The 25394-nt window shown below is 41.9% G+C and overlaps 1 protein-coding gene across 6 annotated transcripts in view; it reads left to right on the top strand.

Annotated features, from left to right (window-relative positions):
* dpp9 (dipeptidyl-peptidase 9) overlaps nt 1–25394 on the top strand; it is a 116494-nt gene that overhangs the window by 67280 nt on the left and 23820 nt on the right. For all 6 annotated transcript variants that reach the window (XM_086004931.1, XM_086004933.1, XM_086004934.1 and 3 more), the window contains 10 exons: nt 1230–1398; nt 7123–7233; nt 10818–10946; nt 12177–12238; nt 13333–13433; nt 15268–15445; nt 17206–17365; nt 19168–19247; nt 20790–20942; nt 23471–23606. In XM_086004931.1, coding sequence (XP_085861057.1) covers nt 1230–1398; nt 7123–7233; nt 10818–10946; nt 12177–12238; nt 13333–13433; nt 15268–15445; nt 17206–17365; nt 19168–19247; nt 20790–20942; nt 23471–23606 — 1279 coding nt within the window. The remainder of the gene's footprint in view (nt 1–1229; nt 1399–7122; nt 7234–10817; nt 10947–12176; nt 12239–13332; nt 13434–15267; nt 15446–17205; nt 17366–19167; nt 19248–20789; nt 20943–23470; nt 23607–25394) is intronic.

Below are 25394 nucleotides of genomic sequence, written 5' to 3' on the forward strand. Positions count from 1 at the left end.
GACCAAACGCCCCAAAATTGCCCTCGCGCCCCAAAATTGCCCTCGCAACGCGGGGCTCCCCAGCTAGTGTGTATATAAAAGGGGAGATTTAGTATGCAAGAGTGTATTCTTAAAAGGTTATTTGATGGACCCTTAATGCATCCAAGTATTAGGTTTTAGTCATTTGCCATGAGTGAGTTCAGGGTTCCACTCTGGCTGAATACTGTGCTTTCAAAAGTTGGGCTTTAGTTCCAGTTAACAGCACTCTGGTGAGCCTGTCTGTTTAAAATGAAGTTCTCCCAAGGAGAGTGGGGAGCACGATTGAGAATAGCTATATCTTGGTTTGTCAATGCAACAATTATTTCAAAACTAAGATCACCTTCCCTGCTGTCTTGGATGGGAAAAATAATGTTTAGTTTTGATACTGAAACTTATTGGGAAGGAAGGTCCCTGATCTTAACTGACCTGAGCCAGTGCAGCAGTAGGGGTGCTACAATAGGTCTTAAGGTGCCTGGGTTTAGGAGAGGAAGTAACAGCTCCTCTTTGCTATCCAGTAAACCCTGCTGAACAGTGTGGGATGGGACTGAATATGCTGCCAGCACTCACTGTTTAGGTTCAAACGTGAAGAATGACCAGCAGCAACAACAACTTGTATTTATATAGTGCCTTTAACGTAGTAAAACGTCCCAAGGCGCTGCACAGGAGTATTGTAAGGCAAAAAATTTGACACCGAGCCGTATAAGGATAAATTAGGGCAGGTAACCAAAAGCTTGGTCAAAGAGGTAGGTTTTAAGGAGCGTCTTAAAGGAGGAAAGGGAGGCAGCGAGGTGGAGAGGTTTAGGTAGGGAATTCCAGAGCTTAGGGCCTAGGCAACAGAAGGCACGGCCACCAATGGTTGAGCGATTATAATCAGGGATGCCCAAGAGCAGAATTAGAGGAGCGCAGATATCTCGGAGTTGTGGAGCTGAAGGAGATTACAGAGATAGAGATGGTTCGTACCTTTTGAGAGGGATGGAGAAAGTTGGGGTGGAACAAAGATTATGCACCATGAAATCTCAACATGGGTAGTTTCTCTGACGAAGTGGAATGGACCTATATGTAGCCCTAAAGTATTTGATATTTTGTGTGTTTTGCTTACAGTTAGGTTTGTATTACCTACATCTAACCTGTGGCCAGCACCATGGTGCTTTGCCACCACGAATGCCATCTGTTCCTTTTTCTTTACCAGCTGGGTGTCTCCTCTTTTACAGATATCGCCAATGAAGCCAGTAGAGATTAAGACAAATTGTTCAGGTCCTCGGATGGATCCCAAGATATGTCCTGGAGACCCCTCCTTCATCTCATTTATAAATAACAATGACTTGTGGATATCAAACATTGGATCCGGAGAGGAGAAGCGATTAACATTTTGCCATAAAGGTAAGGCAATTTACCATTGGATAGTAAGAGTCTGCTATAGTACATTAATGTTGTAGATCTACTTCAGGGAATGGTTTTGCAAGACCAGCTTTGGTCCCAGGAGCTGTACAGTTCACCCCATAACATTGCAAGGCAGTTTTTTGCAGCAGCTGGTTTTACTTTAAACCAAGTGCTGGGCAGAAGATTAAGTGGAGATTCCAGTGAAGCTGTTTCACACAACTCTAATTCTATTTATGTTGGAACCAGTTTCAAACCAGCTTTGAGGGCAGTGGCTAGTTGGAGTTGGGGGAAAGTGCACTGTTGAGAATTATTTGCCCCATGTTTTCTTTTCTTCCCTGTTTGAGGTTGGAGTATTCTATGGGTGGAGGCTAACCAGTAAGATATATTAAATTGAACATTCTTCAAACATGACCCTAGTCCATTCAAACATGACCCTAGTCCATGTTGGCAAGCTATAAGACTGTGGGGGAGGGGCGGGATGTTGGAACTGCTATCAGTTTGCTGATCGTTTCCTCATTAACAAACTTGCCTGTAGGTGGTCAAGATCTGGAGCCCTATCTATTTAATGGATATGGAGGTCAACTATAAGATCACCACTGCTATTGTAGCTAAGATATTACATAGTATTTACAGCAAAGAAACAGGCCATTTGGCCCAACAGGTCCATGCTGATGTTTCTGCTCTGCATGAGCCTCCTCCCACCCTACTTCGTTTAACTCCATCAACACATCCTTCTACAGGAAACTTCGCGATATCCGGCACCGACGGGACCGAGCTGCTGCCGATCTATCAAAACTTCCGGATAGACCAGCGCTAATGTTGAAGGATACGGAAGTTTTCATCTCCGTATCTTGACAACAAACACTGTTGCTTAGCAACAGCTTGTAAACACTCGGCCCATACCTTGGAAGCGTCTCTGAAGCTGTTGCTAAGCTACAGAGACGCTTTCCAGAGCCTGACTGTTAAAATGCTAGAAGAAGAAAAACCTAACCAAAACGGCTGCTGATTTCTGCTGTTAGATCGAGGTTTCCGGACATACAACCTCCGGATAAACCAAAGTTTCCTGTATTTCTTCCTCGTGTTTATCTAGCTTCCCCTTAAATGTATCAATGCTAGTCACCTCAACTACTCCTTGTGGTAGCGAGTTCTGCATTCTAACCACTCTCTGGGTAAAGAAGTTTCTCCTGAATTCCCAACATTGTATCTACATGGCCTTTAAGATATCAAAGCTCTTTGCACAATTAATTACTTTGAAGGGCAGTTACTGCTGCTATGTAGCCATTCTGCACAAGCAGCATCCCACAAGAATGAATAGCCAATTAATCTGTTAGTATATTATTTGAGACATTTTAGCCAAGATACTGGAAAACAGAGCCATTGGACCTTAGAAACATAGAAAAATAGGAGCAGGAGTAGGCCATTCAATATGATCATGGCTGATCCTCTATCTCAATACCATATTCCTGCTCTCTACCCATACCCCTTGATGCCTTTTGTGTCTAGAAATCCATCTATCTCCTTAAATATATTCAGTGACTTGGCCTCCACAGCCTTCTGTGGTAGAGAATTCCACAGGTTCACCACCCTCTGAGTGAAGAAATTTCTCATCTCAGTCCTAAATGTCCTACCCCATATCCTGAGACTGACCCCTTGTTTTAGACCCCTCAGCCAGGGGAAACATCCAGTCTGTCTTGCCCTGTCAGAATTTTATACGTTTCAATGAGATCCCCTCTCATTCTTAACTCTAGTGAATACGGGCCTAGTCGACCCAATCTCTCCTCATACGACAGTCCTGCCATCCCAGAAATCAGTCTGGTGAACCTTCGCTGCACTCCCTCTATAGCAAGTATATCCTTTCTTAGGTAAGGAGACCAAAACTGCACACAGTACTCCAGGTGTGGTCTCACTAAGACCCTGCATAACTGGAGTAAGACATTCTTGCTCCTGTACTCAAATCCTCTTGCAATGAAGGCCGACATGCCATTTGCCTTCCTAACTGCTTGCTGCACCTGCATGTTTGCTTTCAGTGACTGGTGTACAAGGACACCCAGATCCCTTTGTACATCAACATTTCTCAATCTATCACCATTTAAATAATACTCTGCTTTTCCTGCCGAAGTGGATAACTTGACATTTATCCATGTTATACTGCATCTGCCATGTATTTGCCCACTCACTCAACTTGTCTAAATCGCCTTGAAGCCTCTTTGCATCCTCCTCACAACTCACAATCCCACCTAGTTTCGTGTCGTCATCAAACTTGGAAATATTACATTTGGTTCCCTCATCCAAATCATTGATATATATTGTGAATAGCTGGGGCCCAAGCACTGATCCCTGCGGTACCCCACTAGTCACCGCCTGCCACCCTGAAAAAAAACATTTATTCCTACTCTCTGTTTCTTGTCTGTTAACCAATTTTCAATCCATGCCAGTATATTACCCCCAATCCCATGTGCTTTAATTTTGCACACTAACCTCTTATGTGGGACTTTGTCAAAGGCCTTCTGAAAATCCAAATCCACTGGTTCTCCCATATCTATTCTACCAGTTACATCCTCAAAAAACTCCAGTAGGTTTGTCAAACATGATTTCCCTTTCATAAATCCATGTTGACTTTTTCTAATCCCGTTGATATTTTCTAAGTGTCCTGTTATCACATCCTTTATAATGGACTCTTTAACATTTTCCCTATTACTGATGTTAGGCTAATCGGTCTGCAGTTCCTGGTTTTCTCTCTCCCTTTTTTAAATAATGGGGTTACATTTGCCACCCTCCAATCTGCAGGAACTGTTCCATAATCTATAGAATTTTGGAAGATGACAACCAATGCATCTACTATTTCCATGGCTACCTCTTTTAGTACTCTGGGATGCAGATTATCAGGCCCTGGGGATTTATCAGTTTTCAGTCCCATTAATTTCTCCAGCACTTTTTTTTACTAATACTAATTTCCTTTAATTCATCCTTCTCACTAGACCCTTGGTTCCCTTGCATTTCTGGGAAGTTATTTGTGTCCTCTTCCGTGAAGACAGAACCAAAGTATTTGTTTAATTGCTCTGCCATTTCCTTGTTCCCCATTATAAATTCTCCTGTTTCTGACTGTAAGGGATCTACATTTGTCTTCACTAATCTTTTTCTTTTTACATACTTGTAGAAGCTTTCACCGTCTGCTTTTATGTTCCTTGCAAGTTTACTCTCTTTTTCCCCTCTTAATCAATCTTTTGGTCCTTTTTTGCTGAACTCTAAACTGCTTCCAATCCTCAGGCTTGCTACTTTTTCTGGCAACTTTATATGACTCTTTGGATCTAATACTATCCTTAATTTCTTTTGTTAGCCATGGTTGGGCCACTTTTCCTTTTGTGTTTTTGCGCTAGAAAGGAATGTATAACTTGCAATTCATGCATTTGTTCCTTAAATGTTAGCCATTTCCTATCCACCGTCATGCCTTTTAATGAAGCTCCCCAATCTATCATAGCCATCTCACTCCTCACACCATCGTAGTTTCCTTTGTTTAGATTTAGGACCCTAGTTTTGGATTGGACTTCTTCACTTTTTCCATCTTAATGAAGAATTCTATCATGTTATGGTCACTCTTCCCTAAAGGACCCTGCACAACAAGATTATTAATTAACCCCTTCTCATTGCACAATACCCAATCTAGGATAGCCTGTTCCCTAGTTGGCTCCTCAACGTACTGGTCTCAAAAACCATCTCGTACACACTCCAGGAATTCATCCTCCACAGTATTATTGCTAATTTGGTTTGGCCAGTATATATGTAGATTAAAATCACCCATGATTGCTGAAGTACCCTTGTTACATGAATCTCTAATTTCCTGTTTGATGCCACCCCCTACATTACCACTACTGTTTGGAGGCCTATAGACAACTTCCACCAATGTTTTCTGCCTCATGGTGCATAAGAACATAAGAAATAGGAGCAGGAGTAGGCCATTCGGCCCTTCGAGTCTGCTCTGCCATTCAACGAGATCATGGCTGATCTTCTGCCTCAATTTCACCATTTAGGAAATACTCTGCCATTCTGTTTATTCACCGGCCCTATCGCCATATCCCTTGATACCCTTACTAGTCATAAATCTATCGGCTTCTGCTTTGAATATACCCATTGACTGAGCATACACAGCCCTCTGGGGTAGAGAATTCCAAAGATTCACCACCCTCTGTGAAGAAATTTATTTTCATCTCAGTCCTGAATGGCCTACCCTTTACCCTGAGGCTGTGGCCCCTGGTTCTAGACTCCCCAGCCAAGGGAAACATTCTCCCAGCATCCATCCTATCAAGCCCTGTAATAATTTTGTATTATTCAATGAGATCCCCTCTCATTCTTCCGAATTCAAGAGAATACCAGCCTAGTTTACTCAATCTCTTCTCATACGACAGTCCCGCCATCCCAGGAGTCAATCTCGTGAATCTTTGTTGCACTTCATCTATGGCAAGTATATCCTTCCTTAGGTAAGGAGACCAAAATTGTACACAGTACTCCAGCTGTGGTCTCACCAAGGCCCTATATAATTGGAGTAAGATTTCTTTACTCAAATCTTCTTGTAATGAAGGCCAGCATACCATTTCCCTTTCTAATGGCTTGCTGCACTTGCACATTCACTTTCAGTGACTCATGTACAAGGACACCCAGGTCCCTTTGAGCATCTGCATTCCCCAATCTTTCACCATTTAGGAAATACTCTGCTTTTCTGTTTTTTCTACCAAAGTGATAACTTCACGTTTATTCACATTATATTCCATCTGCCATGTTCTCGCCCACTCACTGAGCCTGTCGAGATCCCCTTGGAGCCTCTTCACATCCTCTTCGCAATTGACACTTCTTAGCTCCACGCAGACTGATTCTACATCTTGATTTTCTGAGCCAATATCCTTTCTCACTATTGCTCTGATTTCACCCTTTACTAACAATGCCACCCCGCCTCCTTTTCCTTTTTGCCTGTCCTTCCTAAATATCGAATATCCTTGGATATTCAGCTCCCAGCCTTGGTCACCCTGCAGCCATGTCTCTGTAATCGCAATTATATCGTATCCGTTTACATCTATTTGCACTGTTAATTCATCTACCTTATTACGAATGCTTCGTGCATTCAGATACAGTGCCTTCAGATTCCTTCAATTCCCACCTCAAAAGCCAGGCAAAGGATAACACCTCAGATAATGCTGCACTCAGTCCCTCAATAGTATTTGAGTATCAGTCTAGACTTGTTGAAGTCATAGTATGGGACTCAAACCCGCTACCTTCTCACTCAAAAGAAGCAAATATGTTACTAACTGAACCAAGCTGAATCCAAATCGACCAGGGATTAAGCCTGGTCTGTTGGATCAGCAACAATATAAAGTGCATTTACTGACTCAGCTGCCTGGAGAGCCTCGAGTCAAATTAAATCTATTGTAGAAGCTGAATTTACAGCCATATCCTAGAACCTTTAGACTGATCCATATAATACTTAAAACTTGCATAGCGTCTTAAAATGAGTCCTCGCGTAGTGCTTCAAATAATGAATTATTTTTTGAATTGCACTGACTGGTGGAGGGTGACTCAGTCTGGCTTTGGTCCAATTTAACTGTCCATGGTTAAGATGTGGCCCACATTGATGTAGAACTTCGACTGAGAAACATGCTGTACATTTGCCTTAATGTTCCTTTATGCTGAGGTGCACAGGAGAATATAGTGTGACCAATATGTTCTCTTTTCCAGGTTTGCCTAATGTAATAGAAGATCCCAAGTCTGCAGGAGTAGCAACTTTTGTAATACAGGAAGAATTTGACCGGTTTACGGGTTACTGGTGGTGCCCTACAGGAACTGAAGGTATGACCTTGGCAGCAGTACTCTGCATTCTTGCAGTCAATGAAAGATTAAGCTCAGTGTGGACTAAATATTTTTGCAATGGTTTCTTGGCTTCAAATTTATAAGAGGTGGAAGTCTCCTAATGATTGTTGCTCTTGAACAGTGTAGTATTTCAATCAAACTGCTCATCTGGCCCCAGTCTGTATACCAATTCAAAGTCATATTGCCTTCAGCAGGTTAGCGCATTGTTGATTCACCTGACTTTGAATTCAGTCTAAAGTAGTGTAATGTTCTCCCACTGCAACACACTCCACTTGCCCTACTTCATTCCCCAGAACTAAATCTAGCACTGCTTCCTTCCTCATTGGGCTAGAAGCTACTAGAAATGTATTTACAAAGTATATATTATTCATTCACGAGATAGGGACATCACTGGCAAGGCCAGCATTTATTACCCATCCCTAATTGTCCTTGAGAAGGTGGTGGTAAGCAGACGACTTGAACTGCTGCAATCTGTGTGGTAAAGGCACTTCCACTGTGCTGTTGGGTAGGGAGTTCCAGGATTTTGACCCAGTGACGATGAAGGAATGGTGATGTGTTTCCAAGTCTGGCTGGTGTGTGATTTGGAGGGGAACTTGGAGGTGGTGGTGTCCCCATGCACTTGCTGCTCTTGTTCTTCTAGATGGTAGAGGCCGTAAGTTTGAGAGGTGCTGCCGAAGAAGCCTTAGTGAGTTGCTGCATTGCATCTTGTAGTTGGTACACACTGCAGCCACGGTATGCCGGTGGTGGAAGGAGTGAATGTTTAAGCTGGTGGATGGGGTGCCAATCAAGCGGACTGCTTGGTCCTGGATGATGTTGAGCTTGAGTTTCCTTGGAGCTGCACTCATCCAAGCAAATAGAGAGTATTTAATCACACTCCTGACTTGTGCATTGTAGGTGGTGGAAAGGCTTTCGGGCGTCAGAAGGTGAGTCACTTGCCTCAAAATACCCAGCCTCTGACCCCTTGTAGCCACAGTATTTATGTGGCTAGTCCAGTTAAGTTTCTGGTCAATGGTGACCCCCCAGGATGTTGTTGGTGGGGATTCGACGATGGTAATGCCATTGAATATTTTGGGGAAGTGATTAGACTCTCTTGTTGGAGATGATGATTGCCTGACACTTGTGTGACGTGAAAGTTACTTGACGCTTCAGCCCAAGCCTGGATGTTGTCCAGGTCTTGTTGCATGTGGGCACGGACTGCTTCACTATCATAGGAATTGCGAATGGAACTGAACACTTCCATCATCAGCAAGCATCCCCACTTCTGACCTAATGATGGGAAGGTCATTGATGACACAGCTGAAGATGTTTGGGCCTAGACACTGCCCTGAGGAACTCCTGCAGCAATATCCTGGGGCTGAGATGTTTGGCCTCCAACAACCACAATGATCTTCCTTAGAGCTTCCAGTCAGCGGATAGACAGCCAGCCCTGTTTTTAATGCCCAATATGATTGCAGTAATTTCTGTAGGAGTTGCTTGTTTCATCCTATGTGCTTTAAATACTAATATACAAGTTTGGATGACCATAGCCTGAAACAACACCTAAAACATGGTTATGTTTCAGAGCATATATTGAACAATTTTTGAGATATTCTACAAAGATCCCATCAAAGTGATTAGGGCTACAGAGTGGTTCATTAGTTGCGCATGTCGGTTTTAAGGTCATTGGAGTTTGGAAGTAAAGTTCCCAAAAGAAGGTGGTTTTGTTTTAAAATGTTCATTTCCAAACCAAATAAAAATTTCAGAATGACCAGTTCGCAAGCTCGATCTGAAGCCCTGTGGGTATCGGACACAGTTAGTCACTTCTGGAGCAGGTTATCAACTGTCATCAAATGATTAGCATATCTGATAGCACGTTGAGGTTAAACTATTTAGGAGGCTGAGAAATGGAATAGAGAACTGATCAGTTGTGGTCTCCTATTCTACATTGAAATTGTTAGAGACTGCACTACAGCGCCATCTCAAAACTCAGATGTCTTTGTGTAGTTTGGAGTTATTGTCTGTAGGGCAGTTCGTGAATATGTACAAATGTGTAATCTGCAAACAGGTCCTGAGAAGTTGGGGATATAACTGAAGCTTTACATAGTAATGCCTTGGGCCGATAACCATTGGTCTATGTAGTTTACCTTTCAAACCTCCCATCAGGTTCCTCACCTGATTCTGGAACTAAGTCCTGTAATCCCTTTACTAACAAGAATTCATCTGGTCCCTTTGTTAAACCTGTCATCCCTTTCGGTTCTACCACCTTCCACACACTCCTTCCCACCCCCACCCCAGTGGTAATATGCTCCACCGTTAAATCATCCTGTTAAGAAATGTCGACTAAATTTCTTTTCCTTTAAGCTATGTCTCCTAGTCCTTGAATCATGCATCTGACAAAAACTGTTACGGATCCAACTTCTCCATAAATGAAAGTCTTAAAGACCTATCAAGTCCCCCATCAACCTCCTTGTCTGAGATTAAACTCCCAGGGTAGACGTTCTTTCCTCACAACTCAAACCTCATGGTTCATAGAAACATAGAAGATAGGAGCAGGAGTAGGCCATTCGACCCCTCGAGCCTGCTCCGCCATTCAATGCGATCATGGCTGATCATCCAAACTCAGTACCCTGTCCCTGCTTTCTCCCCATACCCCTTGATCCCTTTAGCCTTAAGAAATATATCCAACTCCTTCTTGAATATATTTAATGAATTGGCCTCTACTGCCTTCTGTGGTAGAGAATTCCACAGGTTCACCACTCTCTGGGTGAAGAAATTCCTCCTCATTTCTATCCTTAGACTATGACCCCTGGTTCTGGAGTCCCCGACCATCGGGAACATCCTTCCTGCATCTAGTCTGTCCAGTCCTGTCAGAATTTTATAAGTTTCAATGAGATCCCCTCTCATTCATCTAAACTCCAGCGAGTGTAAGCCCAATCGACCCAATCTCTCCTCGTACGTCATTCCTGCCATCCCAGGTATCAGCCTGGTGAATCTTCGCTGCATTCCCTCCATGGCAAGAACATCCTTCCTCAGATAAGGCGACCAAAACTGCGCACAATACTCAAGGTGTGGTCTCACCAAGGCCCTGTACAACTGCAGCAAGACATCCTTGTTCCTGTACTCAAACCTCGCAGCCCCATTCTAGACTTCCTTTAATAAGTCTGCCTTTTTTCCCTGTAACACTGGGATGAGACGTTAAACTGAGGTCCCGTCTGCCCCCTCAGGTGGATGTAAAAGATCCCATGGCTCTTTCGAAGAAGAGCAGGGGAGTTCTCCCTTGGTCAATATTTATCCCTCAGCCAACCTCACAAACAGATTACCTGGTTATTATCTCATTGCTGTTTGTGGGACCTTGCTGTGTGCAAATTGGCTGCTGCATTTCTTGCATTACAACAGCGACTGCACTTCAAAAGTGCATAGTTGGCTGTAAAGCACTTTGTGACGTCCTGAGGAAATGAAAGGCGCTTTATAAATGCAATGTCTTTCTTTAGGACTGAGCACAGTACTCCAGCTCACCAAGGCCAGGTACAACATTCAGCATCACCACCTTGACTTGTATGAAAGCATTTTTGTCTTGCCTGCAGGTCCGGATGGTGCGAGGACTTATTATCTTTTGTACGAGGAAGTGGATGAGTCAGAGGTGGAGATCATTCATGTACCCTCCCCCGCACTGGAAGAGAGGAAAGCTGACGCCTACAGATACCCAAGAACAGGTTAGAAATAGAGCCCATGATCTGTGAAATTCTGGCTTTAGTAAGAGAATAACGATCAATACGAAAGCTTTATTGTTTATACACGGCACAGATATTTTTTTAAATCAGCTGTTTCTTAAATTAGGGAATTGTTTGAAATTATGTGGAAGTTGTATTAATATTCCTCCCATATGAACTTGACTTGCAGGTTTAGAGTTGTGGTCTCTGAAATCTGGAGCTATATATCCCTCCCAGAAGAGATGCCTAACATTTTGAACCTGCTGTGCTCTTCATAGAATACCAGTGTGACTTGGCTATAAGAGAGTGCTTATAGTGCTGCTGTCAGCTCAGTGACACTTTGACATTATGCTGCAGCCTGCAACTCTTTATAACTAAAAGTATATATGCAGGATGTACTTGAGTGATTGGTGAGGCTCATGGAGTCCATCATTGTTGCCCTGGGTAATGGATTCTGTGAAGGCAGTGCAAGTCTTTCTATTACACTAGAGGACGGGTATAAGTGATGATGGTGGTGCTCAGTGATAGTACATCATGCGATAAGAGCCATGATACACTTATGTTACACCAATTTAGATATATTTAATTTAAAATGTGTAGTAGTTCATATTCTATATGCAGTATTTTAGTACTTAAGTTGTTTAGATCTAATTTTGTTATGCTTCCATAAAGATCATTGTTTCGCATAGTTTTATCAGGGAAGAGAATTGCTTTTAATTGTCTACAAAATTTTCCTTGAACATTGCATCCAAACAACATTGAAAACTCATCTTTGCTCAACTGTTTGGCTCTAAAGTAGATGTTCAAAATTTAACAATGTTGTATTCTGAAAATTAATCTTTCAAGAGTGCCATTAATTACATTTATTTTACTTTATCAGTTAAGATGGTATCTGTTGTCCAATTTGTATAGGGTATGACACTAATTAGTGGCAGAAGCTGCAGCTGGTACTTTATTACTTACTACTTTGTGTAGAATGGCTTCTATCTGCAATTTCTGATCGTCCCTGTTGAAAATGAGCTGCTGTTTTTGAGAGGTGCGTTATTTACAAAAAGTGACTTTTAATGCATTTGGGGAAATTTGTAAGTGCTGCTGGGGAGTGGCGTTGAACAAGTCTCTTGAAAGCATTGGTAACCCAATGGTTGAAATTACACAGCGGCAGGAGGGTTTTAAATTCCATTAGGACTTTTCTGTTGCGGAGCCAACATTGTAACTCTTTAATATCTCTTACAGGGAGTAAGAATCCCAAGATAACACTTAAATTATCTGAATTCAGAGCAGACAGCCATGGGACGGTGAGTATTACTTTAAATGTGAAGTATTGGATGCTTAGGAGCGATGAGAAACATTTATTCATGTTGAGAGGTTCAGATTATCGTCAATCGTAGAAATGTTTTTCCCCCCATTTTCTCCTAAAGGCAGTGAACCTTGTTGGTTTTTTGACTTAAAACAAAATGTCACACTGTCCATACTCCCGCAGACTTTGGTATTCCTCGGATAGATTTTTGGAGAAAGAATATGGAGAAGAAACATACTAAATGGTAAAACTTTAAAAGGAGTGGAAGAGCAGAAACACTTGGGATTGAGATGCATAAATCTTAGTGAGAGGCAAGTTGATGAAACTTTTTTTTGAAAAAGAAAAGTGTATGGAATTCTAGATGTTATGAATAATGGTATAGTGTGTGAAAACTAAGAAGTAATGCTGAACCTATTTAGATCATTGGTTTGGTCACAGTTAGAATATTGTCCAGTATTGGATACCCTAGTTTAGGAAGGATACCCCAAGGCTGTAGAGAGGGTGCAGAAGAGATTTACTAAGATATTTGAGATAAGAGGCTTTAGTTATGAAAAGGGAATAAAGAAACAGATTGTTCTCACTAGAACATAAAAGACTAAGAGGAGATCTGTTAGGGGTGCTCAAAAATTGAGGAGTTTTGATAAGGTAAATGGGAGGGGGAAACTATTTCCACCGGGCAAAGTCTGAGTTTGAATTTAACATCAATATAATTTTTTCCAAAAATCGAATGCCCTACCAGAAACGGTGCTGGAAGCAGAACTCCGTGCCTTTTTAAAAATATTTATCCACTTCTCTTTTTAAAAACTGTGAAGAAAAGGCAGAATAATGGGATTAAATGGCCTCCTTTTAAGCTATAAAATTATATGATCCTTTAATAATGGTTGATCGTGATGCCAATACTATAAAAATTTGTAAAACAAACTGATTCCTTCCCCCCCCCCCCCCCCCCCCCCCCCCAAACGCATTGGCGGTATGTGATGGAAGAACGCTCAGGTGGCGTGGTTCTCGCGTGTTTTATACACTGCACTATGTTTATACAACACAACACCGTACAGTGCTAATCCTAACTCGAATGTTTTTTTCCTTTGGTAGATCCTGAGTGCACAAGACAAAGAGCTGGTTCAGCCATTTGAGATTCTTTTTCCCGGCATTGAGTACATAGCACGTGCTGGATGGACAAAAGATGGAAATTTGTACGTTTCCTTCCTTGTGGGTTACCACGTAGTTGACGTTGAGCATATTTTCTTTAAAAGAAAAACAGCCATTAAGTAATAAAATTGAATGTTTGATAAGTTTGCCTGAGCACCTATAGGACAGGAAGAGACCATTGCAATACATCTACGTACTCCCAAAATTCAAAAATACCACTATATTCAGTCTTTCATACCCCTCAACTTCTCGCCAACCCTTGCCACCAATATTATTCACATTTCTCTTGAATTTGCAAGAACTATCCACCTCCACTGTCTCCCTGGCCTAATATTGCTTTACAGGTTTGGGCTAGCTTTTTTATCCAATTCTTTGTCTGATTGTAGAGGGTCAGTCATGGCTATATATTATATATATATATAGATATAGATATATATCGATAAATATAAATCTATAAATAAATATATATATATATATATATATATATATATATATTTTATAATTAATATAATATATAAAATATATAATTAATATAATATAAAATATATATATGCTTGAGACAACAGAACGAGAACATAAGATAAGAGGTAGAATCAGGTAATTTTTAAGAAAGGTTACTTTTTAGATTGAATGGTTCATTTTAGAACAGCTTACCAAGAGAGTGTAGAAGCAAGGAGCTTCAATCTCCGTGGTAAAATTGAACAAGCATCTTGGAGAGCAACACGTTATCAGATATAACCACTAGGACAGTGGGACGATGGATTTATGGTCTCTTCCAGCGGTGATATTTTCTAATCTATAAATATATGTGCACAGTACTTTGTACAGGAAAAGTTCTGATATCCGGCACCGACGGGACCGGCGTGTTGCCGATCTATCAAAAGTGCCGGACATGCAAAGTCAACGTTGAAGCATACGGAGATGAAAATCTCCGTATTTGACAACAAACACTGTTGCTCAGCAACAGTTCGTAAACACTCGGCCCGTACCTTGAAGCGTCTCTGAAGCTGTTGCGAAGCTCCAAAGACGCTTTCCAGAGCCTGCCTGTTAACAATGCTAGGAGAAGAAAAAAAAACGAACTAAAACGGCTGCTGATTTCTGCCGTTAGAGCAAAGTTTCCGGCCATACAACCTCCGGATAAACCAAAGTTTCCTGTATATCTATCTTGTCGTATAAGTCCAACTGTTGTATTGAGTAAGTTAGAAATCGGAAAAATAGGTAGAAAACATCATGTGCAAATTTTGTATTGATGCCCAACGCTGGGTCACTGAGTACAGAAGTTCAGAGAAACTCTATCACTGGATTTTGTTGTATTCTGTTTATAATATAGCTTCATCAGGGTAACAAACTGTACAAACCTCGAGGTTGACTATTAGAAGACCAGTTGATTTTTATCTAAATCCCCTGAATAGTTTGAGTCCTTTAAGCCCAGTACTCCATTAGCATCTTTTCAAGAGAAGAGCTCGAAGGAGCTCTTATACCCGAGGAGTGCAGCCAGCACAGCTCTACACTTCCCCCGCACAAAGTAAAAAGGAGCCAACCCGCAGAAACTGATGGCATTGTTTCCTCATGAAAGTGTGGCTCTGAGAGTCTGCAGTCAGATTAGGGGCCCCTGAAGAAGGGAAATAAACATGGACCCGAGTCTCCCACAGTCTTATGCTTGAATTCTTAAGCAATGAGGTCTCCATTGGAGCCCACAAAGACTGGTGTTTGGAGAGAACAGAACATGTAAATCACCTTCTCGACAGGAAGAGTGGAACTGCCTTTAGAACTAAAGTCTGTTGCCTCTAACCTGGCAAAAGATACTTGTTCCAGAGAGACCCACATTGGAGAACACTAATTACAGTAGTGAATAACTTTTCTCTCTTTTCCCCACAGTGCCTGGGCAGTGTTACTAGATCGACCTCAACAGAGACTCCATTTAGTTTTGATCCCAACATCACTATTTATTCCTGTAACTAAGGATGAAAACGAACGGATTAAGTTTGTAGAGGCTGTGCCAGAAAATGTTCATCCACACATTATTTATGAAGAAGTAACTGATATATGGATAAATGTAAGTACAGAACAGTCATTGAAGAACACTTTTTTATCTTTGGGAAATTTTACTTTTCTCAACATGGGGAGTGTTCGTGCTAGGGAGTGGGACACTTTCTGTTACAAGTCTTCCACTTTTGACACCAAGCCAATTAGTATCTGTAACTTTTCTCCTATCCTGGTCCATGCCAACTAGGAACTGGATTTATACTGCCAGACTCATTTTATGTGGTACACAACAGCTAATGGACACTAGGGACTTTCATTCTATTAGTTTGTATTGGATTTGAACTCTGGTCACCAAAGTGAAAGGCCCACATCTAACCCACTGCACTACCCGGTATAAATGTTTAACCAAAATTTGGCCTGCATTTTGGAATGATCTGGTTGCGCAGGCAATAGACTGGCTGCCAGATGGTTGCAGGTTTCAATTCCCAAACTGCTTCTCGAGTTCACTGCAGCTTCTCGGATAGATTCTTCAGTTCTTTGTTGGGCTACTCTTGATAGAGAGCTGTTTAGTGTCTTGGTAGGTAGGGTAGGAGAAGGATAAGTGAAAATGTTGGGTTGATTTTAGCGCACATTGTGCCTATTGGTCTCAAAATCAATGGGAACCGGTTAACTGGATTGAAAAGTGGCTTAGTAACAGGAGGCAGAGGAGGATAATGATTTGGTGGTGGTGAGAGGGGGTGGGGAAGAGAGACGAGCTTGGGTTAGTGACTAGTCAGGTTCCTTAGTGATCTGTTTTGGATCCTGGACTGTTCACACTCTTCATATGAAGAATAATTCTCGATTGTTATAAAATTTGCCGATGAAGGTGTGTGGCCAGGTGAAAAATGAGAGGCCAATAAGTAGCATGGAGAGATCTAAACCAATTAAATGGATGATGTAAGGAACAGACAGGTTTTGAATGCTAAAAATTTTTTTTTAGAATTGGAACATATGCACGATAAAAGGGTTCTCATTAGCAAGGATGGAAAAGTGTTTTGGTCTAATTACTGACAATTCACTGAAGTTTCCAGTCAACTGTTAACAACAATGCGATTAAATACAAGCAGTCAGATCAAGGTAATTTGATTCACTTGAAACAAGTTTTTCCTACAGTCTATATGTTATTGATGCTACATTTTGGAATATTGTGCACATTTTGGGGATTGTACCTCAAAGGGTCAGTGCATTAGCTAAGGTTCAGAGAAAAGCACCAAGCAGTTGGAGGAGGGATTCGAAGAGCTGAACTTATTTCCATTGGATAAAAAAGATTGAGGGCAATTATGATCCAAGTCTGTTAAATAAGAGGCATAGATAACACAAAATAAGGAGGCTATTTAACCCAAACTGTGAGGCAGAACTGGAGGCTTCAGGTTTAAAAATCGCTTAGCCACAATAAATATACACGCGCGCGTGCACACACACACACTCGCTCTGGGTATGTCGAAGGACTCTAGGCAAAAGTTGTCAAAGAGCAGCTGGATAAGTAGGGTGTTGCCCTTTTGAGAGCAGCAGGCTAGGGTCGAATAGTGGAGATGTGGGGATGGGTGAATGAATATTCTGGAAATTTGCGAATCGGAGTGCGTGTACAGAACTTTCAGGTGATTAAATAGGTGAGTAGAATCTGCAATGAGATATTTGTACACAGTATGAGAATTGGTGGTGGTGGGGGGGTGGTGGTGATGGGGATTAATGACTTTTTCTGATTCCATGTTTTCTCTTACTACCAGGATGGTTGCACCATGCTTACTCGATAGAACCATGCTAATTAATGTCCTTTTCTTTCTCTCTCAGGTACATGACATATTTTATCCCTTTGTACAAACTAGAGATGATGAAGTATCTTTTATCTGGGCTAATGAATCACAGACAGGGTTTTGCCATTTATATAGAATGACTTCAATTTTAAAACCTGGCTGCTACCAATGGGCAAAGCAATTCAGTCCCAGTGCAGGTGAGCTACTGTTCTTTCCGATTACCTACCTCATTATCTGTACTACATGGGGAGGATGCTGAGAATGCAGAGAATCGGGATGAAATCACAGGGTTACTAGTTTATATATAGCAGACAGATTATTTTATATTTTTTATATATTATAGTATGAAAAAGTGAAGGATGCTGGGGTAGGGGGGTTAAGTGTTTTGGTGCTTTTTGCATCAGGTGTTTGTAGGTTAAAATGGCATAGCCAGGTGTAGAGTAAAACTCTTCAGTCTAATGCATACCATATCCTTTACATTTTGCCCAACAAACCTTCTCCAACTCCTCTGATCGGAAGTGTCAATTTATGGGCGGTTTAGTGATGTTGACATGTGGCCTATAGGAACTTGATTAAAAATGGTCAGAACTGTTTCACATTGGATCGCGACAACTGATGGAGAGCGTGGAGACTTTCATCTCATCCGGATTTGATTCAAACCCGTGCAGGTCCCAGAGGTGGAAGGAAAATGTTCAATTTGTTGTGTGATCATGTCTAACCATTACTGTAATAAATAAATGTTCTTAAATTGTCCATAATTTTAATGCTGCAATCATGGTGCAGCTAACAGAAATAAAATTGCTCCTTTGGGTGCATTTAGGATGCTGACACAGGATCAAGCTTTGCTTGCTGTGGTGACATTTGCCACTTTTCCTGTATATGTCACATCGGTGAATTCTGTTGCATGTTGTAATAAACAATCAGCAATTTGATTGCAACTGACTAAGGGGGAAATACTATGAATGGTAGGATTACTGTAGAGCCAGCACACAACAGTTGGCCCGAATGGCCCGTTTCTGTGCTGTAAATTCTATGTAACTGTGTTGTGATTCCTGCTGGAAAATTTGCATATGGGTCATTGGGTGAGACCAAGATTGGGCTTAGCTGTGATGCCCACTGCTGTTAATATCTTGCTCACACTTAAAGAATCATACAGCACAGAAGGAGGCCATTCAGCCAGTTGTGCCTGTGTCAGCTCTTTGAAAGAGCTTGCTGCCTAGGCTCGCACTTATCTAGAGTGGAGATCTCCCATGACCTATGGAATTGTAACATAAGCTTCTGTCTTTATAAATCCCACCCACCCCTAAAAATAATCACATTTAGTTTAAAAATTTGACCCATGAATTATACAGTGGAGAACTCCATCAAAGAGCAATCAAACATACAAGCTCAAAGCTCTGGCTTTTGCCATATATTACAGTGCTTTCTCTTAGATATGTCTCAACTACATAGGTTTCAGCTAAGCTGGAGTAACAGAAATTGAACATTGATTAAAAAGGGCGAGGTCCACAAGTTAGAGAACAGTGTTCAGAATTTTTTATTCCTTTAAAAAAAACATTTTGTTGCTAGGGACTCGGGAGCCCCAAACCCTGAGTGAATTCCTAATTTAGGTAAAAGGTGGTCCCATAGCTGACTGAAGATCCTGTAGTCAGTGCCACAGGTTTACAGCAATGCATGGGATTCTGGGATTTGTAGATGTTTTGAAGGATTGTCTTTGCAATTGTCCACTTTATAATTGGGCCCACGGCTTTATGGTAAGAGAACAAGTCAAAATCTGATTTTATTATATGCGATTATGGGATTTTCCAAGATTTTTATGATGTTTTGTGGCTAGTATTAACTTTTTTCTGGGATGAGAAAAAAATTTGCATCTCTGGTCATAACTGCAACGTGTCTCAACTGAATTTTTCTGTTTTTCTCTCCATAGGCTACTTGTCTCGTGTAACCTTGCTCTTATTGTACCATTGTGTTGGACTAATTACTGGCTCTTTGTTTTCAGATGATTTTAAATGCCCAATCAAAGAGGAGGTTGCGCTAACTAGTGGTGAGTGGGAGGTGCTGGCAAGACATGGCTCGAGGGTAAGCTTACAGTGGATGGGTTGTGAAGATTGGTGACTTTGCCTATCGGCTAAATGGGAGTGATGGCAAGGCTGTGAAATTAATCAAGGTTGTAAACCAAGTGAAGGGTGCTCACTTTTAGACTATATCCTGAAATATTCTTATGTCCTGAAGGTGTTGGCAGCTTGCTCTGATACCATGCCATAGGCACAAGTTGCCCACCAATAACTCTTTCAAGTGCTCATTTATTTAAGAGCCTTGACTATGATTGTTAATGATTCAGCCACAGGACCTTTAATTGTCAGTGACCAATCTCGCACCTCCCCCAACCCCCCACACATGCACGCATCCACTTGTGTACGTGTGATGCTTGAGATTGTGAATAAGTGCGAGGTAATACCTTTTTGGAGGGAAAACGAGGAATGGGAGTATAATTGTACTGAAAAGGCACCCACTGAAGGTTTTACGGTGAACAGAGCGCTAGGGGTTCAAATGGACAATTCTCTGAAACTGCGAATTACAGGTAGATAACGCCATAAAAAAACCAGCAACAGCATTTTTGGGTTTTATAATTCGGGGCACACAGTAAGAGAGTAAATAATTAGTGATGAATTTGTACAAAACGTTGGTTAGGCTGCAATTAGAACACTGCAATTTTGGGCACCCCATTATAGAAAGGACATTAAGCGCAACGTAGATTCACCAACATGTTGCCAGAGATGGGAAACTGCTTCTGAGGAGAAATGCGATTCAGGCAATTGCAATGACCTATTGCCACTGATCAGGTCATTCAAATGTCTCCCAAGTGCTTCACACAATGGATCCACTTTTCAGACTGTGGTGTCCTTGTACGTAGGCAAATCAAACTGGGACCCTCTGGGGCTGTATGACCGTAACGAACTGCTTGTAACACCAGAATCTTATTGGTGGGCTGTTTTGCCGCGGTACCCATATCTTCTCTGAGTGATGTTAAACCTCGCACATCATCGCGTCCAGTAGGTGTTGTCGGGTATTGACCCAGAGCTGAAGCCCTGGCCACTTCCTTACCCTTGCTGACCTGGACATTATTCATGTGAGAGCCTAGACAGCGAGTGATGGCAAGCAATTTACTCGGAGGGCAGCATGGCCAAGCTTGATTCCCTCCTTCACCTGAACTTCTCCTCAGTTAGCAATACCTGCACAGTGTTTTTAGTGGAGCGCAGTGGTGGGCATATGACATTTTTGTACTGTGTTTTCTTGAGTTGTGCAGAACAGTCTAGTAGTTGTGGACTTTGTCCTTCCAAACTCGGGTTGTGCCTGGAGAGAGTGTCTTGAGCTGTACAACACTAGGGTGAAGTACTGGACATTACAGATCTATTGCTGGTGATAGCAGTAATGGGAACAATGAGGTTTTGAATTAAGAATGTCACATGGGTAACACAACATTTAAAGTGCACAAAGTGATATTTTCCCTATTATGTTAAGCTAACTAAGTATGAACACTGTGCTGGTTTCAAATGGTGGTGTGTTCTCCCTTGGGATGCTTTAGAACTTGAGACCATTTGTGCCTGTTGCGTTTTTCAGATCTGGGTGAATGAAGCAACAAAGTTGGTCTATTTCCAAGCCACTAAAGACACTCCATTAGAACATCACCTCTATGTGGTAAATTACGAATTTCCTGGGGAAATAGTTCAGCTAACAAAAGCTGGCTTCTCGCATAGCTGCTCAGTGAGCCAGGTGAGTCTTTTCACTCCTGGAATTCAGGGAAGTAGTGAAGAAAATTAAAAGTAATTAGGAGCTTATTCAACAAATCACAGAATCACAGAAACCCCACAGTGCAGATAGAGGCCATTTCGGCCCATCGAGCCTGCACCGACACATATCCCACCCGATCCCCGTAACCCCTACACCAACACATATCCCACCCTATCCCCGTAACCCCACGTATTTAATCCCCCTAACACTAAGGGTCAATTTATCATAGCCAATCATCCTAACCCGCACATCTTTGGACTGTGGGAGGAAACCGGAGCACCCGGAGGAAACCCACGCAAACACGGGGAGAATGTGCAAACTCCACACAGACAGTCACCCGAGGCCGGATTCGAACCTGGGTCCCTGGCGCTGTGAGGCAACAGTGCTAACCACTATGCCACCGTGATAAGAGAATGTGACCAGTTATCAGCTAACGCAGTATAGACCAGGGATTGAACCTGGAACCTCCCTGATCTGCAAGACTCTGTGCCACACCATGCACTCGGACCTGAAATAATGCTGTGTACTAACGGTCCAAATACTTTAACGTGCCTGTGTTAAATTCCTTTGCTATTTTAAGTCATTAACAAAGTTAACACCTTGGTTAAAATAGCAATGGAATTTAGTACAAACACATTAAATGCTAATATTGCGCAGCATAATTTCAAGCCCGTGAGTATTTTACTGTACCTGTTTTCCAAGAGCTCAACTATTGAACTCCTACAATCCTGCCTTCCTTTTCTCCTACAATTTACAGGCTTTTAAACCCAAACTCTACCTACTCTTTTCACTTTGTGATGCCCTGTGCTATGGGTCTTCACCTAGGTTTCTCAATTAGAAATAAATATTTGGTAGTCTTCATGAATCCATTTTATATTTAACATTCATGTGTCATTTTTTTTATTTGCTACTTCTTGGTCGGTGCAACATTTTGGATCAGCAACATGGTGTCAAAGAGTGTTGGGGCCCAGGTTCAATTTCCATGCAACTGCTGTGTTCCTTAGATCAGCTGTACTGCTTCAGGGAGACAGACATTTCAGAAGAGCAAATTGGCAGTATTCACTGGCACGGGATCAGGTTTTACTGCTTTTACTGTTTATAAAAAAAATTTAAAAAATAAAAGAAATTCCAGATGTTGGTTAAAAAAAATAACTTAAATTTGTGAACTACCCCCTCCAATCCCACCCTCTGAAATTTCCAATTGCATTCTTATAAAAATCAGGCCTGGAGTTACATAGGAACAGGAGTAGGTCATTCAGCCCCCCGAGTCTGTTCCACCATTCAGTTAAATCATGGCTGATCTGTATCTTAGCTCCATCTACCCATCTTGGTTCTGTAACCCTTAATACCTTTGCCTCACAAAAATCTATCGGTCTCAGTTTTGAAATTTTCAGTTGACCCCCAGCCTCAACAGCTTTCTGAAGGACAGAGTTCCAGATTTCCACTATCTGTGTGAAAATGTGCTTTCTGGCATCACCCCTGCACAAATCAAATGCCTTCTGGAAGTCCGTATAAATAACATTCATAGATGCTCCCTTATCCACGTTAGTTATTGCCTCAAAAAATTCAACTAGGTTCGTTGAATTGTCTTTTACAAATCCATGCTATCTCTTTCTGATCTGCTTGTATTTGTCTGTAGGCTCAGTCACTCTGTCCCTAATAACTTATTCTAGTAACTTCCTCAACTGACGTTGGACTAATAGGCCTATATTTGTCTCTCCTCCCTTTCTTAAATAATGGAGTGACATTGGCAGTTTTCTAATCCGAGGGGACAATTCCTGAATCGAGAGAGTTTAGGAAGATCATGACTAATGCATCAACAATTTCCTCATCTACTTTTAATATTCTGAGGTGGAAACCACCAGGTCTTGAAATTTGTCCATCCTTATTCTCTCCATCATCCATAGTTTCTTCATCTCCATTTTTTGATCTGTATTGAATCTAGTTACTGTAGTTCCTCACCTTGATTTATTTTTATTTTTCCATGGACATCACCACGACAGCAGCATGCACATGACATACTATATTGGCCACAGATTTGTTCCAAGTGTATCTCTGGAGCAGGTTCTTCGACAGAAAAAGGAACTAAGGCTATGCAGTTTGGATTTATTCTATGGGGACTGTAAACTAACAGTCCAAAATGACGTAAATGATTATCAGTGACTCGTGCTTAGTATGCTTCCTGGTGACTCTGAGATGGGGAGTAGCAGTAGGCTAGAGAACAGGAGGGAGCTGGCCTCCTAGGTTAGTTAGTGGGGAGATGAGTAGAGACGAACACTCAACCGTAGAAGCTGCTGTGTTTGGCAGCTTACCCAAATTGAAGCATCTCCAGAACTGTTAACTTTGATTCTTGGACCTGCAGAGACCTCACTTGGTCACTTTGTGTAAAATCAAGATTTAATATATGCTTGTGTGCACGAGCCTGTACCTTTTCACAGCATAGAAATTTGGTGATCTTCTAAAACAGTAACGCACTGGTCTTGAAAAAGTCTCTCTTAAATTTTCCTCAGAACTTTGACATGTTCATCAGCCATTACAGTAATGTCAGCACTCCGCCCTGCGTCCACGTATACAAACTGACAGGTCCCGAAGAAGACCACTTGCACAAAGAGCCGGAATTCTGTGCCAGCATGATGGAAGCAGCGGGTGAGTGTCCTGATGGAATGTGCCTTCGCATTGAAGAGTAAATACTTTGGTTTTATATATGATGGATCAGTCTGCAGCTAGCTCTCCAATGGCTCAGTTGACAAAGGCAGAGACCAGGCGGTTCCAGGCTCATTGCCTAGTCTATGGAGCCATAATTTCGGCCATGGTGGCGGCTAGAGTGCTACAATTTGCTTCATTGCCCCTGGGCTAAGTAAGCTGGGGGGATAAAGCAGTCAGAGGTTTCCTGCTGTCCAGTGCCTTCGGCATGTGGGTGGATTTCAGGTAGGAACAAAATTGGGCTGGCTGTGATGGCTTTCACAGTTGAATAGCCCTCTGTCACTCGCTGTCCAAGCTCACGCATAAAGAATTGCTACTTCAAGGAGGTGCTGGAGATGGTCAGCTGTCTGTGGATCTTCACCCCAGCAATAAATCAATGTGGGGAGAAAATTGGCTAAAATTAAATGCAGTTGTGTTTTTTTTTGCTTTAGGAATCTGTAGTACAATGGTGAGCATATTTGTAGGCATGTTTTCAGTCTTCAGAATTTGTTGGTTACCAGTAAAGTGAAGAATTTTTACCAGGTGCTGATATTTGCTGCTGTGCTTATGGTAAAGAAGGCTCAGCAAAACTGTGTACAAATTCATTGCAGCGCCCTCTAGTGGTAGAAAACTAATACTGCTGTTGGTTTTTCTAAACATTGGCCCGTATTTTCCGATCGCAGGCCTCCCGCGGGCGGAGGCCTGCGATCTGGAAAAATCTACGCCCTTACCCGAGGGCTCCCGGGACGCGCACACTTCTGATCCTGGGCCTCTCCAAACTCCAAGTGCGCAGGGCCCACGTATCCCAGAGGCGCATGTAGTTCGCAGCGTCCCTGGAATCACGTGGGCCAAGGGGAGCCAATCAAAGAAGGGAATCTCCCTTCATACACTTGACAGGAAGACCTGTCAAATATATGAATGGAGATCACCCCCCAAAAACATAGTAAAACTTTAAATTGAAAAAAATCACATTTTTAAAATGACTTGAGATTACAATAAATTAAGTATTTTAAACAAAAATTTAATTTTTTGAAAAAAAAATTAGTTTTTTACAGGGCTAAAAATAAACTTCCCTTTTTTTAAAAAGTATTTTTAAATGATGAATCGGTCAAAAATCATTTTTTTTACTTTTATCAACTCTTATCCTGGTAAAAGCAGGCCTTACGCCTGCTTTTACCAGGCGTAAGAATTGTAAGGGTTTTCTGCAGGCGGAGGGTCTCCAAAAAGCGGAACTATCCGCCCGCAGAGGCCCTTCTCCAGGGTAGCTGGAGGATCTGTCAAGACCATTCTTAACGGATCGGAAATGCCGGTTTGCAGTGCATGCCTGAAACCGGCATTTCCGATGTCCCTATGGGTGGGTACACAGCGCGTACCCACCCGTAGGGATCGGAATATCTGGGCCACTTACTGTAGAATGGTTTCTAATTGCACAAAGAAAGTTTGTGGGTGTGGAGCATGTGCCTACTAGCAGATAATTTAAAATAGGCTGAGCACTTCACCCCTTTGTACTGCATAGAAACCAACATTATTCACTCATTTTGCAAATCAGGATGCTCTGCAAAAATATTTATGGTGAATACAAATAGTTCTCAAGTATATGAATACAAAATCTGCTCTTTATTTCGTGATATGAGCAGTCGGATGTCTCTTCTGTATAAAGGGCCCCTCTTGGTTGGATGGCTGTGTGCCAGTGAAGAGAATATCTTAAAAATCTCCCAACAAATGTATAAATTAAATAGGTTGGCCCCATAA

This window comes from Somniosus microcephalus, chromosome 13 (assembly GCF_052327205.1).
Source record: "Somniosus microcephalus isolate GS21.2 chromosome 13, FLI_Smic_1.0, whole genome shotgun sequence".
Classification (NCBI taxonomy): domain Eukaryota; kingdom Metazoa; phylum Chordata; class Chondrichthyes; order Squaliformes; family Somniosidae; genus Somniosus; species Somniosus microcephalus.